Here is a 21,059-nt window from a genome sequence, read left to right as displayed (position 1 = left end):
GATGAGTTTACCATTAGACTGTGCCAAAGACAGAAGTAATGATCTGAAAGACGGGTCATAAGAAAAGAGCAAAACAAAGCACCCAGGAAAAATGTGTTTCTAACATGTGACTGGATTCTCAGAAGGAGTGGAGGAAAAAATGGGCAGAAATAATTATTTAAAGAGAGAATAGCTGAGAATCTTCCAAAAGTGACAAAAGGTCAAACTGTTGATTCAAGGAAAACTGAATCCCTAATAGGATAAATACAAATAAAACTATACCAAGCATATTGTAGTAAAAATTTTGAAAACCAACTACAGGGGACATCTCACAAAGAGCTAGAGAAAAAGAGAGATTACCTTCAAATAAACAGCAATAATACAAGGACAAGTGACTTCTCCACAGAAATCATGGGAGTAAGACGACAATGGAATATTTGTTTTTTTAACTACTGAAAGAAAATAGCTGCCAATCCCAAATTTTATACCCAGCAAAAATAGCCTTCAAAAAAATGAAGGTGAAATGGCATTTTCAGACAAACAAAACCAAAATTCATCACCAGCAGACTATTGCTAAAATATTCTCTAAGTCAAAAGAAAATTATCCCAAATAGAACCTTGGAGATACAGGAAGATTTAAAGAGCAATAAAATGGGTAAATATATTAGTAAATCTAGATAAATATTATTAGTTTTGTTGGAGCGTAATAGTATTTTTTTAAAAGAGTTGTCTTTTAGACACATACTGAAATAATTAGGAATAAATTTATACCTGAAATTACCTTAAAATAATAAAAGAAGGTAACTAAATGGAAGTGTGAGTGGGACAGGATTAGTCATGGACCAATGATTGTTAAGGCCGGAATAACCAGTTCATGCAGGTTCACTATTCTGCTTATTTGTATATGCTCAAAAGTCTCCATAATTATATTAATAACAGTAATAATAATGACAATACCATCTTAATAGTTTTATAGAAATGTGGTTTTACATATGTACATACATGCAGACACATACACATATATATGCATATATGATTAAAACATATGACATTTATAGTATAAAAGTCTGGAGATAGGTAAATGAAGCTAAGGGTTTCTACCAATTAGTATTAGATTTTGGGAAATCAAGGATTCACATGGTAATCTTTAGAGTAACCACCAAAAAAAAAAAGAAAAGGAAAAAAAAGAAAAGAGTATACAGCTTCTGAGCTAAAAGAGGGGAGAAATGAAATAAGTACAAAATAATTTAAAAGAAAGCAAGAAAGAGGGGAAAAAAGATCAGTGGAAGAAGGGGAAGAAAAAAAAGATAGGCACAAACATAGAAAGCACATAAGATGGTAGATTTTCACCTATATGTACATTATACATAAACTAAATGTTCTAAAACTAAAATGTAACAATTGTTTCACTGAATGAATACAACTGATAAACTTTTAGCTATTTAGATTAAGAAAAAAATATACAAGACTGAAATTGCTAAAATCAGAAACAAAAGTAGGGACATTACTACCAATTCTACCAAAATAAGGATTGTAAGTGAGTACTATAATAGGGGAGCCTGGATGGCTTAGTCAGTTAAATGTCAGACTCTTGATTTTGGCTCAGGTCATGATCTCAAGGTCATGAGATAGAGCCCCACATGGGACTCTGCATTAGGTATGGAGCCTGCTTAAGATTCTCTACCTCTCCCTCTACCCCTCCCCATTACGCTCTTTCTAAATTAAAAAGAGAGAGAGAGAGAACTATAGGAAACTGTATGCCAACAAATTGGAAAACCTAGACGAAATGGACAAATTCCTAGAAACACAAAATCTACCAAGACTACATCATGCAGAAGTAGAATATCAGAATAGACCTATAACCAGTAAGGAGACTGAATCTGTAACCAAAATCTGTAACCAAAATCTGTAACCAAAAGTCTCCTGACAAACAATAGCCCTGGACCTGACGGCTTCATTGGTAAAGTCTACCAAACACTTAAAGAAGAACTAACACCAATTCTCCTCAAAATTTTCAAAAATTTGAAGAGGAGGCAACATTCTAAACTAATTCTATGAGACCAGCCTTACCTTGATACCAACACCCAACAAAGATACTACAAGAAAACTGCAGACCAATATCTCTTACAAATATTGATGCAAAAATCCTCAACAGAATACTAGCAAACTGAAATCAGCAACATTATTAGAAAGATTTTATACCATGACCAAGTGGGTTTTATTGCTGGAAAGTAAATATGGTTCAACATATGAAAATTGATCAGTGTGATATACCACATTAACAGAATGAAGGATAAAAATCACACATGATCATCTCAACTGATGCAGAAAAAGCATTTGACAAAATTCAATATCTTTTCATAATAAAAACACTTAAAATGGAATAGAAAAAAACTACCTCAATATAAGTCATAAATGAAAAGCTCACAGCAAACATCATACTCAATGGTAAAAGACTAAAAGCTTTTTCTCTAAGATCTAGACAAGGCAAGGATGCCCACTTTCAACATTTCTGTCCAACACAATACTGGAAGACCACAGTAATTATGCAAGAAAAAGAAATAAAGGGCATCCACATTTGAAAGAAAGAGGTAAAATTATCTGCTTGCAGGTGATATGATGTTATATATAGAAAAGTCTAAAGATGACATACCAGAAAAACACCAGAACTAATAAGTAAACTCAGCAAAGTATCAGAATACAAAGTCAACACACAAAAATCATTTGCATTTCTATTTACCAACAATGAGCAATCCAAAAAAGCAAATTAAGAAAACAATTCCACTTAGCATCAAAAAGAATAAAATACTTAAGAATTAATTTAACCAAGGAGGTGAAAGAGTTGTATAATAAAAACTACAAGGGGCACCGGGATGCCCACTCTTGACTTGTGGCTCAGGTCATGATCTCATGGTTCATGGGTACGAGCCCTGTGACAGGCTCTGCACTGGCAGCTCGGGGCCTGCCTTGGGATTGTCTCCCTCTCTTTGCCACTTCCCCCACTTGCTCTCTCTCAAAAACAAAAAACAAAAAATAAAAAACAAAACTACAAATATTGCTGAAAGAAATTAAAGAAGACATAAATAAATGGAAAGACACCCCATGTTTATACACTGGAAGACTCAATATTGTTAAGATGTCAATATTACTCAAAGCAATCTAGAGATCTAAGGCAATTACTATCAAAATCCCAATGATGTTTTTTGCAGAAACAGAAAAACTCATCCTAAAATTCATATGGAATCTCAAGGGACCCCAAATAGACAAAGCAATCCAGAAAGAGAAGAACAAAGCTGGGGGACTCATATTTCCTCCAAAACTTTCAAGCTTACTATAAACTATGTTTATTACAAAACTTACTACAAAGCTATAGTAATCAAAATAGTGTAGTACTAGCATAAAGACAAACATATAGGTAAATTAAATAGATAAATGTAAAACAATAGATTCTAGACATAAACCTTTGCATATGTGATCAAATGGTTTTCAACAAGGGTGACAGGGCCCTTCAGCAGGGAAAATGAGTCTTTTAAACAAATGGTGCTGGGGAAACTGGATATCCACACACAGAAAATGAAGTTGGACCCTTACCTCACATCATACACAAAAAATTAACTCAAAATTCATCCATGACCTAAATCTAAGACCAAAAACTATAAAATTCTTAAGACAAAAACATAAGACAAAAGCTTCATGGCATTAGATCTGGCAGTAATTTCCTACATGTGACACCAAAGGCACAGACAAAAATTAAGAAATGGACAAACTGGACTTCATGAAAACTTTAAAATTAATTTCATTGAGGTGGCTCAGTTGGTTAAGTGTCTGACTCTTGATCTTGGCTCAGGTCATGATCTCATGGTTCGTGAGACTGAGCCCTGAGATGGGCTCTGCACCGATAGCACAGAGCCTACTTGGGATTCTCTCTCTCCCTCTCTCTCTGCCCCTTCTCCGCTTGTGCTCTGTCCCTCTCTCTCTCAAAATAAACAAACTTAAAAAAATAATTAAAAAAATAAAAATTAGTTGCATCAAAAGATTCTACCAACAGAATAAAAAGGCAACCCACAGAATGTGAGGAAATATTTGCAAGTCATGTATTTGAGATGGAATTAATGTCCAGGATATATAAAGAATTCCTACAACTCAACAACAAAACAACCTGACTCAAAGATGGGTAAAGAACTTGAATAGTTATTTCTCCAAAGATATGCAAATGGCCAAAAAGTACATGAAAAGATGTTCACAACATCACTAATCATTAGGAAACGCAAATCAAAACTACAATGATATGCCACCTAATACCTATTAGGATGACTGTGATCTAAAAGCAAAAGGAGTGGTGTCTGGGTGGCTTAGTCGGTTAAGAGTCTGACTTCGGCTCAGGTCATGGTATCACGGTTCGTGGGTTTGAGTGCCGGATCGGACTCTGTGCTGACAGCTCAGAGCCTGGAGCCCGCTTTGGGTTCTGTGTCTCCCTCTCTCTCTGCGCTTCCCCTGCTCATGCTCTGTCTCTCAAAAAAAAATAAATTAAAATAAAATAAAATTAAATTAAATTAAAAATTAAAAATTAAAAAAATAAATAAATAAATAAAGATAAAAACAAAAGGAAACAAAACCCGGAAAATGACACAGTGATGAAGAGGTGGAGAAACTGGAACGCTGTCCAACACTGGAGGTAATGTAAAATGGTGCACTGGAATGGAAAGCAGTATGGCAGTTCCTCCAAAGACTAAGCATAGGTCGCTATACTTCAATTTAAAAAAAGTTAAACAGGGGCACCAGGGTGACTCAGCTGGTTGAGCATCTGACTCTGGATTTCAGCTCAGGTCATGATGTCACAGTCATGAGATTGAGCCCTGTGTCAGGCTCTGAGCTGGGCATGGAGCCTGCTTAAGATTCTCTCTCTCCCTCTCCCTCTGCGCCTCCTCCTCTTACACGTGTACACTCTCTCAAAAGAAAAAAAAGGAGGAAAACTAAAGAATTCAACAGAACTGCCATGTGATCCAGTAATTCCACTTCTGGGTATATATACAAAATAACTGAAAGTAGTGTCTCAAAGATATCTGTTCACCCACGTTCATAGCAGCATCATTCACAATAGCTAAAACATGGAAGCAACCCCAGTGTCCATCATCGATGGATAGATAAGCAAAATATGGTATCTGCACACAATGGAATATTATTCAGCCTTAAAAAGGAAAGAAATTCTGATGCATGCCGCAACATGAATGGACCTTAGGGGCATATGCTAAGTGAAATAAGTCGGTCACCAAATGACAACTACCGTATGAGTCTACGCACATGAGGTACTTAAAGACAAAACTGTCCTACGATAGGTCTTGCTACTCTGAGTGACTAGGGATCAAGGACAAAAGTACTCTCGATGTTGCTTCGGAAGGGCCAATGTGTCTTCTGTCTGGGACTGGGAAACAGGCTAAGATAAAACGTACTACTGGCTCCAGGACTCATTATCTCTGATGACTGCACAACTGGACAAAGCGTGTCTTGGCAACCTATTTTCGAGGCCCTTCTGACTCACAGACAAACCTCATCCCGAGAAGGCACTTGGATATGGAGCTCGGCAGGCCTCCAGGCCTCCCCGCGCCTCCCAGCCGTCTAGCACACCGGGACCGCCCACAGCTGCTCACCAGTGTTGCGGATGATGTAGTCCAGCACCACCAACCGCTCGAACTGCAGCAGTAGTTGCCGGTTAGTGTTCTCAGGGAGAGGTTCTGCTTCAAAACGCCGTAGCCAGTAGTCTGCGTCTTTGTAGCCTTCAACAAAGAGCTGGAATGAACCAACCTGCAGCCAAAGAGGAGGAATAAAGAGACTTCCCTGTAGCTCAAGTCCAAAGAGCCCAGGAGTAAGCCAGGTCGCCCACAAGGCACTGTGGAGTTTATATCAGAAAAAGGTCATGGGAGTGCTTGCCCAATCCAAATTCAAGAAGCCTATCTAAATGGGCCAGAGGAGTAAAGTGAGAAGTTAGGAGCTCTGTTCTCTGGAAAATTATTCCCCAAACCTTAAAAATGAGGAAGACAGGAGCCTCAAGGCAGGCTATTCACATGTCTACATGCAAGTCTCTAGGTGCCTTGTTTCACCACTTGGATGGTTATGCCAGCATAAATCATCACCTTTGCAGGTGCAGTTTATACCTTTGGCGGTAGCCCGATGCGATTAAACCGCTGCCCAACTTTTGGCACTTTCTCTAGTGCAAGCCGCTTGCCCCTGGACTTCACTCGGTCAATGGCACTATAGTTGAAGGTATCGCTGGCCAGATACACTACCTATAGTGGAAAGAGAAGAGATATCTAGGTTACAATCGAGTATAAGAACTATACCATTGGCAGGGAACAGCTGGACGCTCACCAGTGCTGCTCCTCTCCCAGGGCATGCAGAAAGAATGCACTTCTCAGCCTTTCTAAGGACTAGTTCAGGCCAATGGAATGTTGACAAAGTGATATATGTATATCACCTGCAGGGCTGGCCCCTAAAATCTCCCATGATCCTTAGTTCATACTCTCCCATCTGTGCAGCTGGAAACGAAGGGCTCTGAGATGGCAAAAACACATCACGGAAGGATTTTAGATCTCTCGTTACTACATGGAGTGACAAGGGATCTAGGAGAGCTGACTAACTGGCATGGATCTATTATGTGAGCAAGATCCATTAAACCACTGAGATTCAGGGTTTGTTATAGCAGCTAGCATGAATTCCTCTAATACAGCCACCACCTGGGTTAGGAGAAGAGGGCCCAACACCTAATTTCTGTCCACATAAAAACAAATTGTAATTTACTCCATACCCTTATATTTAATTTTGAATTTTGTACTATGTACAATTATTCACATTTAAAAAATAAACACTAGGGGCGCCTGGGTGGCTCAGTCGGTTAAGCGGCCGACTTCGGCTCAGGTCACGATCTCACGCTCTGTGAGTTCGAGCCCCGCGTCGGGCTCTGTGCTGACAGCTCAGAGCCTGGAGCCTGTTTCAGATTCTGTGTCTCCCTCTCTCTCTGACCCTCCCCCATTCATGCTCTGTCTCTCTCTGTCTCAAAAATAAATAAACGTTAAAAGTAAAAAAAAAATAAAAAAATAAAAAATAAACACTAGGGGTGCCTGGGTGGCTCAGTAGGTTAAGCATCTGCCTCTAGATCTCAGCTCAGGTCTTGATCTCAGGGTCATGAGTTCAGGTCCCGTGTTAGGCTCTATACTGGGCATGGAGCTTACTTTAAAAAAAAATAATAATAATAAAAATAAATAAATAAATATAAACATTAAAACTTGTTTTAATTTTTAGATTACTATATATAGGCATATTTATGCAGACTGTATCTGGAATATTATACAAGAAACTAGTACTAATAGCTGCCTCCAAGGAAGGAACAGAGTGGCTGGAAGACAAGAGGTGGGAGAGAGGCTGAACTACTCTGTTTACCTTACTGTGCCTTCTGATCTCTACACTAGATGTATGCATTGCCTATTCAAAAAAAACATTTTTTAATGGGCCACCAATATTACACTTGCTTGTTGGGGTGCCTGGGTGGCTCAGTCGGTTAAGCCTCTGACTTTGGCTCACGTCATGATCTCACAGTTCTTGAGTTCGAGCCCCACGTCAAGCTCTGAGCTGACAGTGCAGAGCCTGCTTCAGATTCTGTATCTCCCTCTCCCTCTGCCCCTCCCTCCCACCTCCCTCAAAAATAAATAAACATGAAACAACAAAAAAAAGATAACTATGATTGATTGTCAAATTATAGTAATATCACTACAATCTGTGTGTCCATTATCACCCTTTATCACACTGTCTTGCGATTATCCATTCATTTATCTAACCTCTCTCGTAAGATTTGGGGAAAAAGAGATCATATTATTCACATTAGCATCCTCGGTACCTAACAAAGTGATTGGTACATGCTCATTAAATATTTATTAAGTGAATGTAATATTTATTAAGTAAATGCATATTCTTTCGGAGATAGCAACAAGTGAGTTTCAGCATATAAATACCTAAATTAAATAAAATTAAATTTAAAAGAAAATTCTTTCTTTTCCTAAGCCTTGCAGAACTCATTACAAATAACTAAATATTGTGCCTATGAATCTTAGGGACGAAATCATTCCCTCCCTCCTTACCCATCCATCTGTCCATCCAATGTTAACAGAGTATCTAAAATGGATGTGCAAGTTCCTATAAATTGGCATTCTCTGCTGAGGAAACACATGCACAGGAATCAAGGGGGAAAAAGGCTTTCCTAGGGACTACCTTGCCAGTTTCCACAGTGACAACCCTTGCTTTTCTCAAGTGATAAACTACCCTTCCCCCCCAGTCAGATTTATTTTCTATCGTTCTCTGTAACAACCCACTTTTTCCGTATGATTAACGAAGCTATCATAACCTGAAACCCCACAGGAACACAGAGCAGAGACAGCTACTGAATGAGAACTAGAGCCTTACTATTTGAAGCTCCATCACAACATGAGCCCCGTTTCCATAGTGACAGATGCTCTAATCAACTGGATAGAATCTTGTCAGAAGGGTGGGTAGGCTGGGAGGGGAGAGACATCCTCTCATTATTCTTTAGCAACTCTGTTAAACTTGCAACGTTCTAGCTCATCTCAGTCTCATGGAAGACAAGTATTTTTTTTTATTGTTGCTGACTTTCTCATGCAAAAGATCATCAGGCCACATTAAAATTCTCCATAGGGAAAGAGGAAGACCAGAGATGGGGAAGAATGGGATTTTGGGGGGGTGACATTCTATTATGATTAGCATTGACATAAAAATACTACAGGCTAGGACGTAGTTTATATTGTGCAAAGGCACTAGGCTACATGTTTTACATGGATTATCCTGTGTAATCTTAATCGCTGCCCCATCTTAATAGCTGCCCCATAAAGTAGGAACTATTTATATCCCTATTTTTATAGTAAGGAAACTGAGCAAGCAGGGGATATGGGGGTGTTTTAAGTGACTTGCCAAGGGTCACCCAATAAAAAGCTGCAGAGTCAGAATGTGGCCTCAACCTCTGATTCTCAGGCACTGCACTCCAGAAGCACAAGCACAGCAGGCACATGGCTAGGCGCTGACTATTTACCTAGTGAAGAAAGGGAATGACAGTGCTGAGCCAGGAGTATTTAAAACAATTTCTAGAATCTAGGAGGGGCCTAGTAGGAGGAATTCTGGTTAGGCAGGAGATCTTTAAAGCATTAATTATCATACAAGATGTTCAAAGTGTGCTATTTAACTCTGTGTACAGAGAGAACTAAAGCATAGAGGGAAGGAATGAACTGTACAAGACCAGGCAATGAATCGGATGTCCATGGGAGCCACAAGCATACGCTCTCCCCACGGACCTGAGTCGGGGGGATCTCTAGAATTGTCCCTCCTGGTTTGATACTCGCTCACTGACTCAACTGGCACTTATGGAATACTTCCTATAAAAACAGCACTTTGCTAGGTGCTGAATATAAGAGGAAATTTCAAGAAATGGTCCCTGACCTCTACAAACTTACAAACCAGCTGGCTTATTGTTTGGAGTTCGGTGGCAAAGGAGCAGACAGTTAAACAACCACAACAATCACAATTTCTTCTAAAACACCCTGGGAAACAGAAAAAAACAGGTTTGAAGGAAAGCTTCTATCTGCTGATCAGTCTCTGCCCACAGTCTACTATCTAAACCTTCAAAGAAAATCTTAAGCAGGGGTTTTTAAGCTAGAGGCATGGTCCTTACAAGGTAAATGAGTAGATTGCAACTGGTCCATGAACCATCCCCCTGAAATTCTATGCAAACAACAACTGCAAATATATGATTTTTTTTCTGGGAACAAGATGTATAGCTTTCATCAGATTCTCAGAGGATTAAAGCCCATAGCTACAAAGATGCTCCTGCAGCCTCAGGGCATATCAGATCAGAGCTCCACCTTGTTACTAAACCTGAGGTAGCCACATACTAAATGGGTGATGATGTGTCCTTGAATGTTCATATGCTGACCAGCAGATTCCTTCCCCTCATAACTCTTAGAAAGTTTCATGTAACACCCCGCAGTACAGGGATTCTTAGCCTGGCATCAGTAAATGTCCTGAAAATGCAAGCAAACAATTCTGTATTTCAGCATATTGGGGGGAGGGGGAGGGAATCATTATTCCCTTAGAACCTCAGCTAAGTCTATAACAAACATAGGGGATGTGCAAATCCATTCTAAGTGTGGATTTGCCTGGATCTGGGACCCTGATTTTACTATGTTCAGATAAGTACAAGAATTTCACAGCAAAAAGATGGATGAGAATTCCAGGTCAGTTCCCTGCACAGGTTCAAGCCAGACTCTCATCCCATCCTAGATTCCTCCTTGCCAGACCTTGTATAAGTGATTAGCTGACATAAGCTAGTCCATTCTAGATTATCTCTAAATCATGGAATAGCTCAGAAATCTAAAAGAATGAGCTATAAAAGTAGCTAGGTTTCTAACCAGTTTACAGTTACCAGGGATTGAAAAATACAGGGAACCCATAAGTGTGCATCAGAGGGTCAGTGAATTTCCTGAAATTGTGTGCAAAAATTTTATGCGTATCCTTCTCAGGATGGCTTCCATCAGATGATCAACTCATGAGCCTAAATCTACTATCTGCCCCCCCAAAAAGGCTGAAAACCCTAGACTCAGGACATAAACAGCCCTCCCTGGACCTAAGCCCCATTAACATGTAGCAGGACTTAGGCCCAGGAAAACTCTGGATAGGCAGTAAGGTTCCCTGGAGAGACAAGCCACTGACCTTTGTACGGGGCACAATGTTGAGTTCCAGTTTTTGGTCCACCAGACTGGCCCCTGCCTCTGACAGATAGCCCTGGTTGAGGACAAGGCAGTCACGGCCAAAGCAGCAGGGACAGCATAGCTTCTGCAGCCACTTGGTCCACTTAGGATTAAGGTGCCCATATGGCTCTTCATTCTTGGGTTTGAAGACAGCAATGATCTTCTACACAGAGAAAAGAAAAATAGGATGTTAAAGGCAATTGATTCAAGTAGCTCACAGACCAGGTCAGCAAGACTCTAGAAAGAAATGAGAAGGCACAGGCAGACAATAGCTATAGACAGACACTAGCTTCTCCCCAGCTTGTAAGGGGAAGATACAGCTCATGTGTGCAGCTAAGAGACCCAGTGCCAGAAAGGGCTGTGGCCAAAGAAGATGCCAAGTCTAATATACATGGTAAAACGGACTCAAAGCCCAACTTCCAAGGTACATTCATACAAACTGTTGCTCTGCATCAATTAGGTAAAGACTCAAAAAAGTATCAGTTGAGAGGAAATTAGTAAAGTATTATGGAATGAGATTAAGGAAACTCCATCAATGGCTGATTTCCTCTAGCAGCCTTACTATTCCACTCGCAGGGTATTAACAAAACCTTAAAAAGTTTAGGAAAGACAAACCAAGAAAGCAATGGAAGGGAAAAATCACAACAGGAAAAAGAATCTGCTACCTGGTTAGAATGGGGTTCTTTTAAGTAACTCTGGTAAGCAAGAGACCAGGACATGAGAGTCCCCAAAGATTAAAATCCACCTTCTCTTGCAGGTGGTAACTTAATCCTCAGAGGTCCTTGGAATATGGGACAGTGAAGCAATCTATACACTATGGACCTCCCTCCTGAGGTTTTCTTCCCCAGGCCAGGGAGCCTTCCAAGGTTATTTCACATTTACCTCATTCCCTCCAGTCCCCAACCTGGTAAATATGAAGAAGAGGAAGAAAAGTAAATATGCTATCTCAGTGATTCATCTTCATATCATATGACTCTCCCTCTCCCCTCACCCCACAGCCAACTCAAGCTAGTCTGGGTCATAAGACATTTTCCTGTGGGTGTCACTTCCTGACAGGCAGGTCACAGCAAAAAACATACACCCATCTGCCTGCATTAAGTATGTACTCATATTAGGAATTGGCTGGGTGCGTGTCTCCAACAATAATTGGTCCATCTGGAGGCTAGTTCTTTCAAGAAGCCTTGCAAGAATTTGAGAAGCAAGAAAAACACAGAAGTCTCCTCCCTCCAAAGGAAATCAATTTATTCTTAAACACAAACAACCTTACATATTCAGGAGAAAAGTCAAGTGCATATATTCATATCCTAAATCTTCAGGATTACATTCTTATCCAAAATGGCTAGCAAAAGGCCTAAGGGACAGCAATCTTCTTGTCTCCGTACCCCCTGGAACCCTGGGCTCGGAACCAGACAGCAGCAATAGCAAGGGGCTCCTGTCACTCACAGAATGACTCATGAGTCCATTGTAACTCTCTGGAACTGGGCAGTAAAACCACAGGACAACTTGAGGCATGCCCTACAACTCAACAGTCAGTTCGACTGAGGTACAAAGTGGAGTTCAGCAAGCTGGTCTCCAGTGGAAGGAAGACTGAGACATTCTTTCTATTAGTATTTTTCAGCTACCCAGACTGAGGCTTAAATACTTCCATTAAATAAAACAGAACTCTGGGGTGCCTGGGTGGCTCAGTCAGTTGAGTGTCATGACTTCAGGTCATCATCTCAAGGTTCGTGAGTTTGAGCCCTGTGTCAGGCTCACTGCTGTCAGTGCAGAGCCTGATTCAGATCCTCTGTTCCCCTCTCTCGCTCTCTCTCTCTCAAAAATAAAAAAATAAAGGAAATAATGTAAATTAAAAAAAAAAAAAAAAAAAAAAAAAACAAGAAAAGCAGAACTCGAAGGCCAAGATTGCAGCCAAAGCATCATTTACAGACTGACCTCTCAAACTTCTCAATTTCCTTCCAACATAAAGAGAATCAGAAAGCATTTCAACAACTCTAAAAGCATTAGTAATCATCATTATCTCGGAATCACACAGGTTTCATTAAATAAAGACGTGTGGACTGGATAAAGGAGGAATGGTGGGTGGGAAGGATGGAGGAACCGAAGGACATTAGGCAGAAAGGAAGACAAGTGCCTTTCAGGACTAAGTGTGGCCTCAGTTCAATTCAATTCTGTTAACGTTTGCTCAGTACCTCATTTGTGTGAGCACTACAGGCTTGCCAAATGATACATAACAGCATTGGGCCTAATTTCCAAAGCTAATGTGAACTTCACATTTTCAACTGTGTTCCTGAATACTCAAGGATATCTCCTATTCACAGAAAACAAACTCTAGAACCATTCAAATTAGAAAGATACCCACCATTATTTGGTTGAGAAAGAAAATGACTACTGCCTAATTTTTCTGTCTTCTCTCTTCCCTACTAGAACTTCAATTTCTTTATTACATTTAGTAGTAAGCTTTCGTTTGATGCTATTTTTATTTTATTTCATTTTATTTTATTGTAATTTTATCTTATCTTACTTTAGAAAGACAGACAGAGAGAGAGAGAGAGCAGGGGAGGGGCAGAGGTGGGGAGAGAGAGAGAATCTTAAGCAGGATACACGCTCAGCACAGAGCCTGACGCGGGGCTCGATTCCACGACCTTGGGATCATGACCTGAGCCAAAATCAAGAGTCGGGGATGCTCAACCAACTCAGCCACCCAGGAGCCCCTGATGCCAATATATATTTTTTTGATGCTTTATTTATTTTTGAGAGAGAGAGAGAGAGAGAGAGAGAGACAGAGTACTAGCAGGGGAGGGGCAGAGAGAGAGAGAGGGAGACACAGAATCCGGAGCAGGCTCCAGGCTCTGAGCTGTCAGCACAGAGCCTGACGCGGGGCTCGAACTCACAAACTGAGATCATGACCTGAGCCAAAGTCAGATACTTAACTGACTGAGCCACCCAGGCACCCCGATGCCATTATTTTTAAAAAGGCTTTCCTTAACATCCCCTTACTAACCCTCTTTAATAAAGAGGGTGAAGTACAGGTAGTTTAAGCAATAGCAGTCAGTGAAGCTAGGGATAAAAACAGAACTGCACAGGAAGAGACCACTCACCGGCTAGTGTCAGAACCCACAACAAATACTAAGAGACCTGGAACTCACAGGTTTCTCCCATCTGTCCAACAACCCTAAAAAGGAGGGTATTATACTGTGCTAACATTTAAGACAGTTTTGGGGCGCCTGGGTGGCTCAGTCAGTTGAGCATCTGACTTCGGCTCAGGTCATGATCTTATGGTTGATGAGTTCTAGCCCTGCATCAAGCTCTGTGCTAACAGCTCAGAGCCTGGAGCTTGCTTCGGATCCTGTGTCTCCCTCTCTCTCTGCCCCTCCCCTGTTTGTGTTGTCTCTGTCTCAAAAATAAATAAACATTAAAAAAAAGAAAAGATAGTTTAAGCATATCACTCACTGTTGCACGGTGAAATATACAGACACAACTTTTAAAAGTTTTTGTTTAATTTGTTAAACATGAAGCTGATGGTTCTCAAACAATTTTGGTCTCAAGATCCCTCTAAACTCTTAAAAATTAGTAAAGACTCCCAAAACTTTTGGGGGTAATGTAAAATCTACATTTGCTGTATTAGAAATTAAAACTGAAATGTTATGACTGTTAATTCAACTTAATAAAAATAGACCTGTTACATGTTAACCTAAGTGATATGTTTTTATGAAAAATAACTATTTTCAGAAACAATTTTTAGTGAGAAGGCAGGCACTATTTTACATTTTTGCAAATCTCTCTAGTGTCTGGCTTAATAAAAGGCAACTGTATTCTTAACATCTTCCTTAATATTCAGTCTGTTTCAATATCACACATCATGTAGCCTCTGGAAATCTCCACTGTATACTTATACAGAAGTGAGAATGAAAATGGCAAATAGTCTTAAAATTGTATTAAAAATAATTTTGGGGGCGCCTGGGTGGCGCAGTCGGTTAAGCGTCCGACTTCAGCCAGGTCAGGATCTCGCGGTCTGGGAGTTCAAGCCCCGCGTCAGGCTCTGGGCTGATGGCTCAGAGCCTGGAGCCTGTTTCCGATTCTGTGTCTCCCTCTCTCTCTGCCCCTCCCCCGTTCATGCTCTGTCTCTCTCTATCCCAAAAATAAATAAACGTTGAAAAAAAAATTTTTTAAATAATTTTGACCTGTGGACATCTAATAGGATTCCTATAGGTCCTTTGGTCCCACTCTGAGAACTGCTGCATTCTGTATTAGCAGTTGGATAGAAATAGCACTGCCTGACTTGGCTATTTAGGCAAAGAAGCCTTATTTACATGCTAACTCTCAGAAAAGAGAGGGATGGGCTACTCTAAATGTATGAGACCCTAAAAGAAGATGGGATCCAAATAGAAGGCAATAGAAGAGATTTAGCCTGTATTTATTTTCCTGTCCACTGCCATTGACCCAACCTTCCTCATCCATTACAACTTGTGGTCTGGGACAGGTCCCTAGAGCAGACAGTAATGATGCTTCAAAATCTCAGGGGCGCCTGGGTGGCTCAGTCAGTTGAGCATCTGACTTCAGCTCAGGTCATGATTTCCCGGTTCATGAGTTCTAGCCTCACATCGGGCTCTGTGCTGACAGCTCAGAGCCTGGAGCCTGCTTCGGATTCAGTGTCTCCCTCCCTCTCTACCCCTCCCCAACTCGTGCTCTGTCTGTCTCTCTCAAAAATAAACATTAAAAAAAAAATCTCAGGAACTACATCTAAAGATGACATACAAACTTGACTGCCTCTTAACATTTAGGTAAAAAACAATAATTATCCTGTTTGAGATCTTTATTCTTCATCAGGCTATCAGTGTTACTCTCAACCACGTGTAAGGACATCAGAATTTCTTGGGAGGGCACAGGTAGTTGGAAGAAGCACATTCAATATTATAACATAATTTTATATTTGAAAAATGAAAAAAGAAAAACCTGTATCATTTTATGACAAACTCTTGGTCGATAAGTTTGTTTAAAAGATTGAATATGACTGACACAAGGCCTAGGTCCTAGCACATGTGATCAGTAGCTGTAAAATTCTGAAGCAGATACAAATTAGCGTTAGCTAATAAATTACTATTCTCAGTGGTCATAAAATCTTCTCAAAATTATACTACTTTTGCTTTATTCAATGCCATGTGTCCAACAAAGCCTAATCCAGGGGTCAGTGGGCATACAACTTAATAAAAACCAAAATACTCTGAACCCCTGCTAAGCAACAGGAACCACGCCAGGGGCTTTCATGTGGGATATCGCATTTAATCTTCTTAGTAAACTCGTGAATCACATGCTATTCTATGATTCTTGGAATATGAACATCTAATATTACTAGCCTCGCAAAATAAAAAAAGCTTTAAAAATATTTTCATAGGTGATTGAGCTTAAGACCAGAAGCACAATAATACAAGTGAGGAGGGTAATATGAGCGTTCTCTATCAGGCCTTCTGATCTAGCCTTTTCCATCTTACTGTTCTAGGTCCCCATTTGCTCGCCCTGAGGGAGAAACCATCCTAAATTGGGAAAGGGAATCAGGGTTATTATCTCCAAGAACCTTCTAGCCTGTCTAGCTCCAAAAGCAGCTCTGGCAGAAACAGCTGGTTTCCCCAAACTCTGTTCCCCCTTCTTCCTTGGACATAGGACTCCTGATTTTTAGTGGGGCAAAATAAAGACTATACTTCCCAGCCACTACTGCAGTTAAGTTCTGGACAATGGGATGTAAAAAGAGTCTGGTGCAACTTCTATGAAACGTCTTGAAGGAAGAGGGCATACTCTCCCTCATCCTTTCCTTCTTCCAACTGGCTGAAAAACAGACCAGTTGTCTGCAGTCTGAGTAGCCATCTTGGATCATGTAGTGGAAGCCACATTCTAGGGATGGCCCATCAGCTGGATGGAAGGAGGCACATTGTTCATACTGCCATGCCAGCCCTAAGCAGCCTATAGACTTCTTCTGTGAGAGTTAGGCGTACTTTTATTCAAGGCATTGTTGTTTTAAATTTTGTCACACATAGCCCAATTTAATCCTAACCAATATGGTAAACAAAAAGAAACCAAAAATTCAGATGACTGACTTCGAGGCAGCCCAGCATAGAGGTTAGGAGCATGAATTCTGGACTCAGTAGGCCTGAATCCTGCCTCCCACTCACTAGATGTTAGGACCCGAAGAAAATTAGTTATACTGTGTGTCTCAGTGTCATCTGCCGGAATAATAATAATAGTACCTACCTTCAAAGGTGTTATAAGTACTAAGTGAATTATTATTTGTAAAGCATTTAAAATAGTATCTAGCATATAGTAAGTGCTACCTATGTATTTGTTCAATAAAATAAATAAACTAATTTGGAACAGGGCCAAAGACCACACGAACAACTACAGTGAGTCTGTGGTCCCTAACCTGACCCACCACAGCGTTGAAGAAGTGATCCTCTGCTCTGAACCATATTTTACTCAGTGGGACTAAGATGGTTATATTAATAAGTTTTGCCAGGGCATATGTGTTTTGACTTCCTCTCTACGAAAGGGCAGTGGCCAGGAAATTTTAGACCTTGGGATCCTGCAAATCACCAAGAAACATACCCACAGTCTGTTATTCTCCGTGGCCCATGCACAGAGGCGGTAATACTTTACCTGCCAGGGAGAAGTGAAAGATCTTATTACTCCCACCTGTCAGAGCACCAGGTCACTTCTCAGCTGACCTGACACACTTCCAAAAAAACTGTAACAATGTCATGAAAGAAAAATAAAAACCTTCCTACTGCTCCTATACTTATCAAAGATACTCAGCTCCTCCTTACATCAGCCAACAAGCTAAAAAAAAAGAAAAGAAAAAGTAAAATAAACAAAAAATAAAAACCACTTATATAAAAGATGAAAGCATCTTGCTAGCATTTAGACCTCAGGAGACCCACTTTTTTTCTAGAAGTAATGGTTCCCCTTTGAGCTTTCAGTTTAACTCACTCCTCCCCTTACTTGAGGGACTTGCAAAGGCTTACTATTCTCAAAGTTTTCCCCACCTTTTCCCCAGCTCAGTTTATGGTAACTGAGTTGATGGTATATTGCTTTCTGGTTCTTGAGAATTCAGGGACAACATCTGGAAGAATGACCAGATCATTAAATGAACCTAACCAAGAGCTACAAGTCAGTCCATCCTGGCCACTCGGCACTCCTATCAGAACAGCACGCCAGCCATGTAAGGAGTTCACACAGGAGAGATGCAGGGAAAATCTGTGGGAGATTTGACAATCATCATTTTAATAAGTTTAACAATAATACATTTTTCCAAGAAACCATTCTGATCTATCCAAGAACTCTGACAGGGAAAAGTTAATACTTTTTGACCCACCGATATTCCTCTGATCCCTCTGGTCTTATATAAATGCCTTAAATTCTTCTGCAGCTATCAAAAGAATAAAGGTCACCGCTCAGCTGCCCTGGTCACCCCATGTCCCATCCCAACCCATCTCATCCCCATCCCCCTATTTATACACATACAGGGGACAAAATAAAGGCCAGCAAACACTTTGCCTTAGCTAAAAAGCGAACTGCCGATAGTCCTAGGAGAGAAATGAAAGTAAAATGTAGCAGGTAGTCCTGTGTTTCTAAAACTCCACATTCTTTACCGAGAAGACATGAAAAAGAATTTGAACAATTTCCCAGAAGTGAGCAATAATCAAGGCAGATGAAACTGGTAAGTCCACCCACTTCATCACCGACGTTTGCCAGTAAGAGACCTGGGGCAGTGGTAGACATCCCCACGACACAGAAGGCTGGAACTGAACCCTCAGAGGCCCTGATGGGTCACCCGTCCTTCTCAATAAACAGCGACAACGCTGGTTCGGTCCAAAAAAAAGGAAATGGGCCCAAATCTCAAATCTGTAGTACAATGGACAACGCTGGTTCAGTCCAAAAAGAGGAAATAGACCAAAGCTCAAATCTGTAGGACAATGGCCGAATAGCAGTCTCTGTAGTTTAAAGCTAAGGAACCTACTAGAAAGCAGCATCTCCCCGCGCGTCTCTGTCGAGAAGCCGATTGTCCCACCACACCGCTGGGCCCCTCGCCTGTATCTGGTCAATTTCTCTTTTTCATTCTCCGCTCACTCCTCCCCCACCAAATAGGTTCTGATTTATTTCTTCATTCCGCAGAGCTTCTCCATCTCCAGTCCTCAGGGGCATTCCAAAATCTTGCCAAGCGGCTCTGCACTGTGAAGTTTCTCCCTTTTGCAGCCTTTCAACCCCCCTTTTCCCCGTGGCTGTGCGAAGCTGCTAATTCCCCCGGACAGGCCCACCCTCCCCGAAGGCAGCGGCGGCAGCCCCCACCCCGCTCTCACCCCCTGAGGGTCCTTGACGAAGTAGCTTCCGCTGGAGCCCTGGTAGATGCGCTCGGGGAAGATGCAGCGTTCGATGGCCAGCTCCGCCTGCCGCACCACCGTCTCGAACTCGGGGTCCTCCGGAAACTCATTCCGCTCGCGGTGGGCCTGCGCGGCGTGCGCCGCCGCCGCCGCCTGAGCGGCCAGGGCTTGGGCCTGCGCCGCCACGGTTTGGGTCTGGCCCTGGGCCGCCGCGCCCCGAGCCCGATCCAGCAGTGGCTGCCGCTCCCGGTCGTGGCCTGGCGAGCCCGGCGGAGAGGGGGCCGGGCCGGCCGCCGCCGCCACTCGGACCGCGCCCCCCGGCACCTGCGGAAAGTGAGCGCCCGAGCCGGACGGGAAGGTGTAGTCCGGGGGTTGGGCCCGCTCGGGGGACACCAGTGGGCTCGTTTCGTCCATCCCTCAGGCCGCCGGCTCCGGGTCCCGGTGCGCTCCACACAGCTGAGCCCCGGGCAGGGACCAATCGGAGACACCCCCAACCCCCGCCTGACCAACCAGGTCGCGGCGCCTTGCCGGCCCCGCCCCTACCTAGCCTGTTTACTTGGCGACGCGTAGGCACGACCCCTCGCGCGCGAACGGTAGCCAATCAGAACCACTGTCTACGTAATCGCGCCCTCCGCATTTTTCGCCCGTCACCGTCGATAAAGATCGCGCATGCTCCAGGAGCCAGACCCAGGTCAGACACGCCCCTTGCTCTTACCAGCCCCGCCCCGCCCCTAGCTTCCTGTTGCTGACCTGTCTCTGGGAGCTTTCAATAAAGTAGCCTACCTAATCAGTCATTTGTTGAGTGCCTGCTATGAACCAACCAGCTGTGAAACTGGAGAGATCTAGTCTTTGTATCTGCATTCATTCAATCATGCACTCATTCATAAAATATTTATTGAGTACCTACTATGTTCTAAAGTGCTAGCGAGACAAAAATGAAGCAAAGAAAAATACCTAATCTGCCTAAATAAAAAGGTTTTTAAAAATCACAGCCCTAATGCAATTTACACAGTGTCTGGCCCGGATGCTTAATGCTTATTTGTTAACTGATGGAAGATACGGTCTTAGACTAAAAAGTTCCATGAGGTAAAAGTCCATGACTGTTTTATTCACCGCTGTAAAACCTCAGTGTCTAGACACAATAGGGACTCAGTATATTTTTAGTAGTGGAGAAGAGAAGGAAGATAAAGCTGAAGACACACAGCCCTCTGAGGCAGCAGAAAAGGAGCCAACAATGAAAACTGAAAACTCCATAATAGAAATTCAACGATTTGGGGGTAGGCCTTCAGCAAAGGCCTTAAAGGGGGTGTGTGCTATGAAGGAATAATGTAATTATATTACTGGAGGAAAAGAGAAAAAAGAATGAGAGTCGTTTGAGTTTGAACCCCATCTGAACACTTAAGAGTGTGTTTTCTCATCTGTAAAGCGAGAATTATCCCTTCCTCAAATAAAAATTAAGAGAAGGTATGTAAAACACTTAGCATAGTGGTTAGTACACTCAACAAATGGGAGCTTTTTTATTGTTGATGCTGTTTTTGTTTTGTGCTTAAAATAACCAGCAGACTAGACTATGGGTTTTCACAAGAGATGACCAGCCAAATAGTAACCAATATTTCATAATCATTCTTTCTTGAATCAAATTATTGCCACAGCTAGTAAAAGTACTGAATCGAAACAACTTATTGTTTATTTCGTTTTTGTTTTTTGTTTTATTAAGTTTATTTATTTATTTTGAGGCGGGGAAGGGGCAGAGAGAGGAGTGAGAGAATCCCAAGCAGGCTCCACACTGCCAGCTCAGCCCCTGATGTGGGGCTCGAAACCATGAACCTTGAGATTGTGACCTGAGCCAAAACCAAGAGTCAAATGCTCAACCAAGTAAGCCACCCAGCCACCCCGAAACAACTTATTATTT

At 41.8% G+C, this 21,059-nt stretch overlaps 1 protein-coding gene across 1 annotated transcript in view; it reads right to left on the bottom strand.

The window, feature by feature from the left end:
• PI4K2A (phosphatidylinositol 4-kinase type 2 alpha) overlaps window positions 1–19,641 on the bottom strand; it is a 32,839-nt gene extending 13,198 nt beyond the window's left edge. Inside the window, exons 1-4 of the mRNA XM_023240802.2 lie at window positions 19,127–19,641; window positions 10,744–10,944; window positions 6,132–6,263; window positions 5,628–5,781 (exon numbers count right to left, since the gene is read on the bottom strand). Of these exons, the coding sequence (XP_023096570.1) occupies window positions 5,628–5,781; window positions 6,132–6,263; window positions 10,744–10,944; window positions 19,127–19,561 (922 nt within the window). The 5' untranslated portion in view covers window positions 19,562–19,641. The remainder of the gene's footprint in view (window positions 1–5,627; window positions 5,782–6,131; window positions 6,264–10,743; window positions 10,945–19,126) is intronic.
• Between the last annotated feature and the right edge of the window lie 1,418 nt (window positions 19,642–21,059).

Source organism: Felis catus, chromosome D2 (genome assembly GCF_018350175.1).
Source record: "Felis catus isolate Fca126 chromosome D2, F.catus_Fca126_mat1.0, whole genome shotgun sequence".
NCBI classification, from domain to species: domain Eukaryota; kingdom Metazoa; phylum Chordata; class Mammalia; order Carnivora; family Felidae; genus Felis; species Felis catus.
The sequence above is the reverse complement of the archived record's forward strand: the minus strand, read 5'-3'. Positions and strand labels throughout refer to the sequence as shown.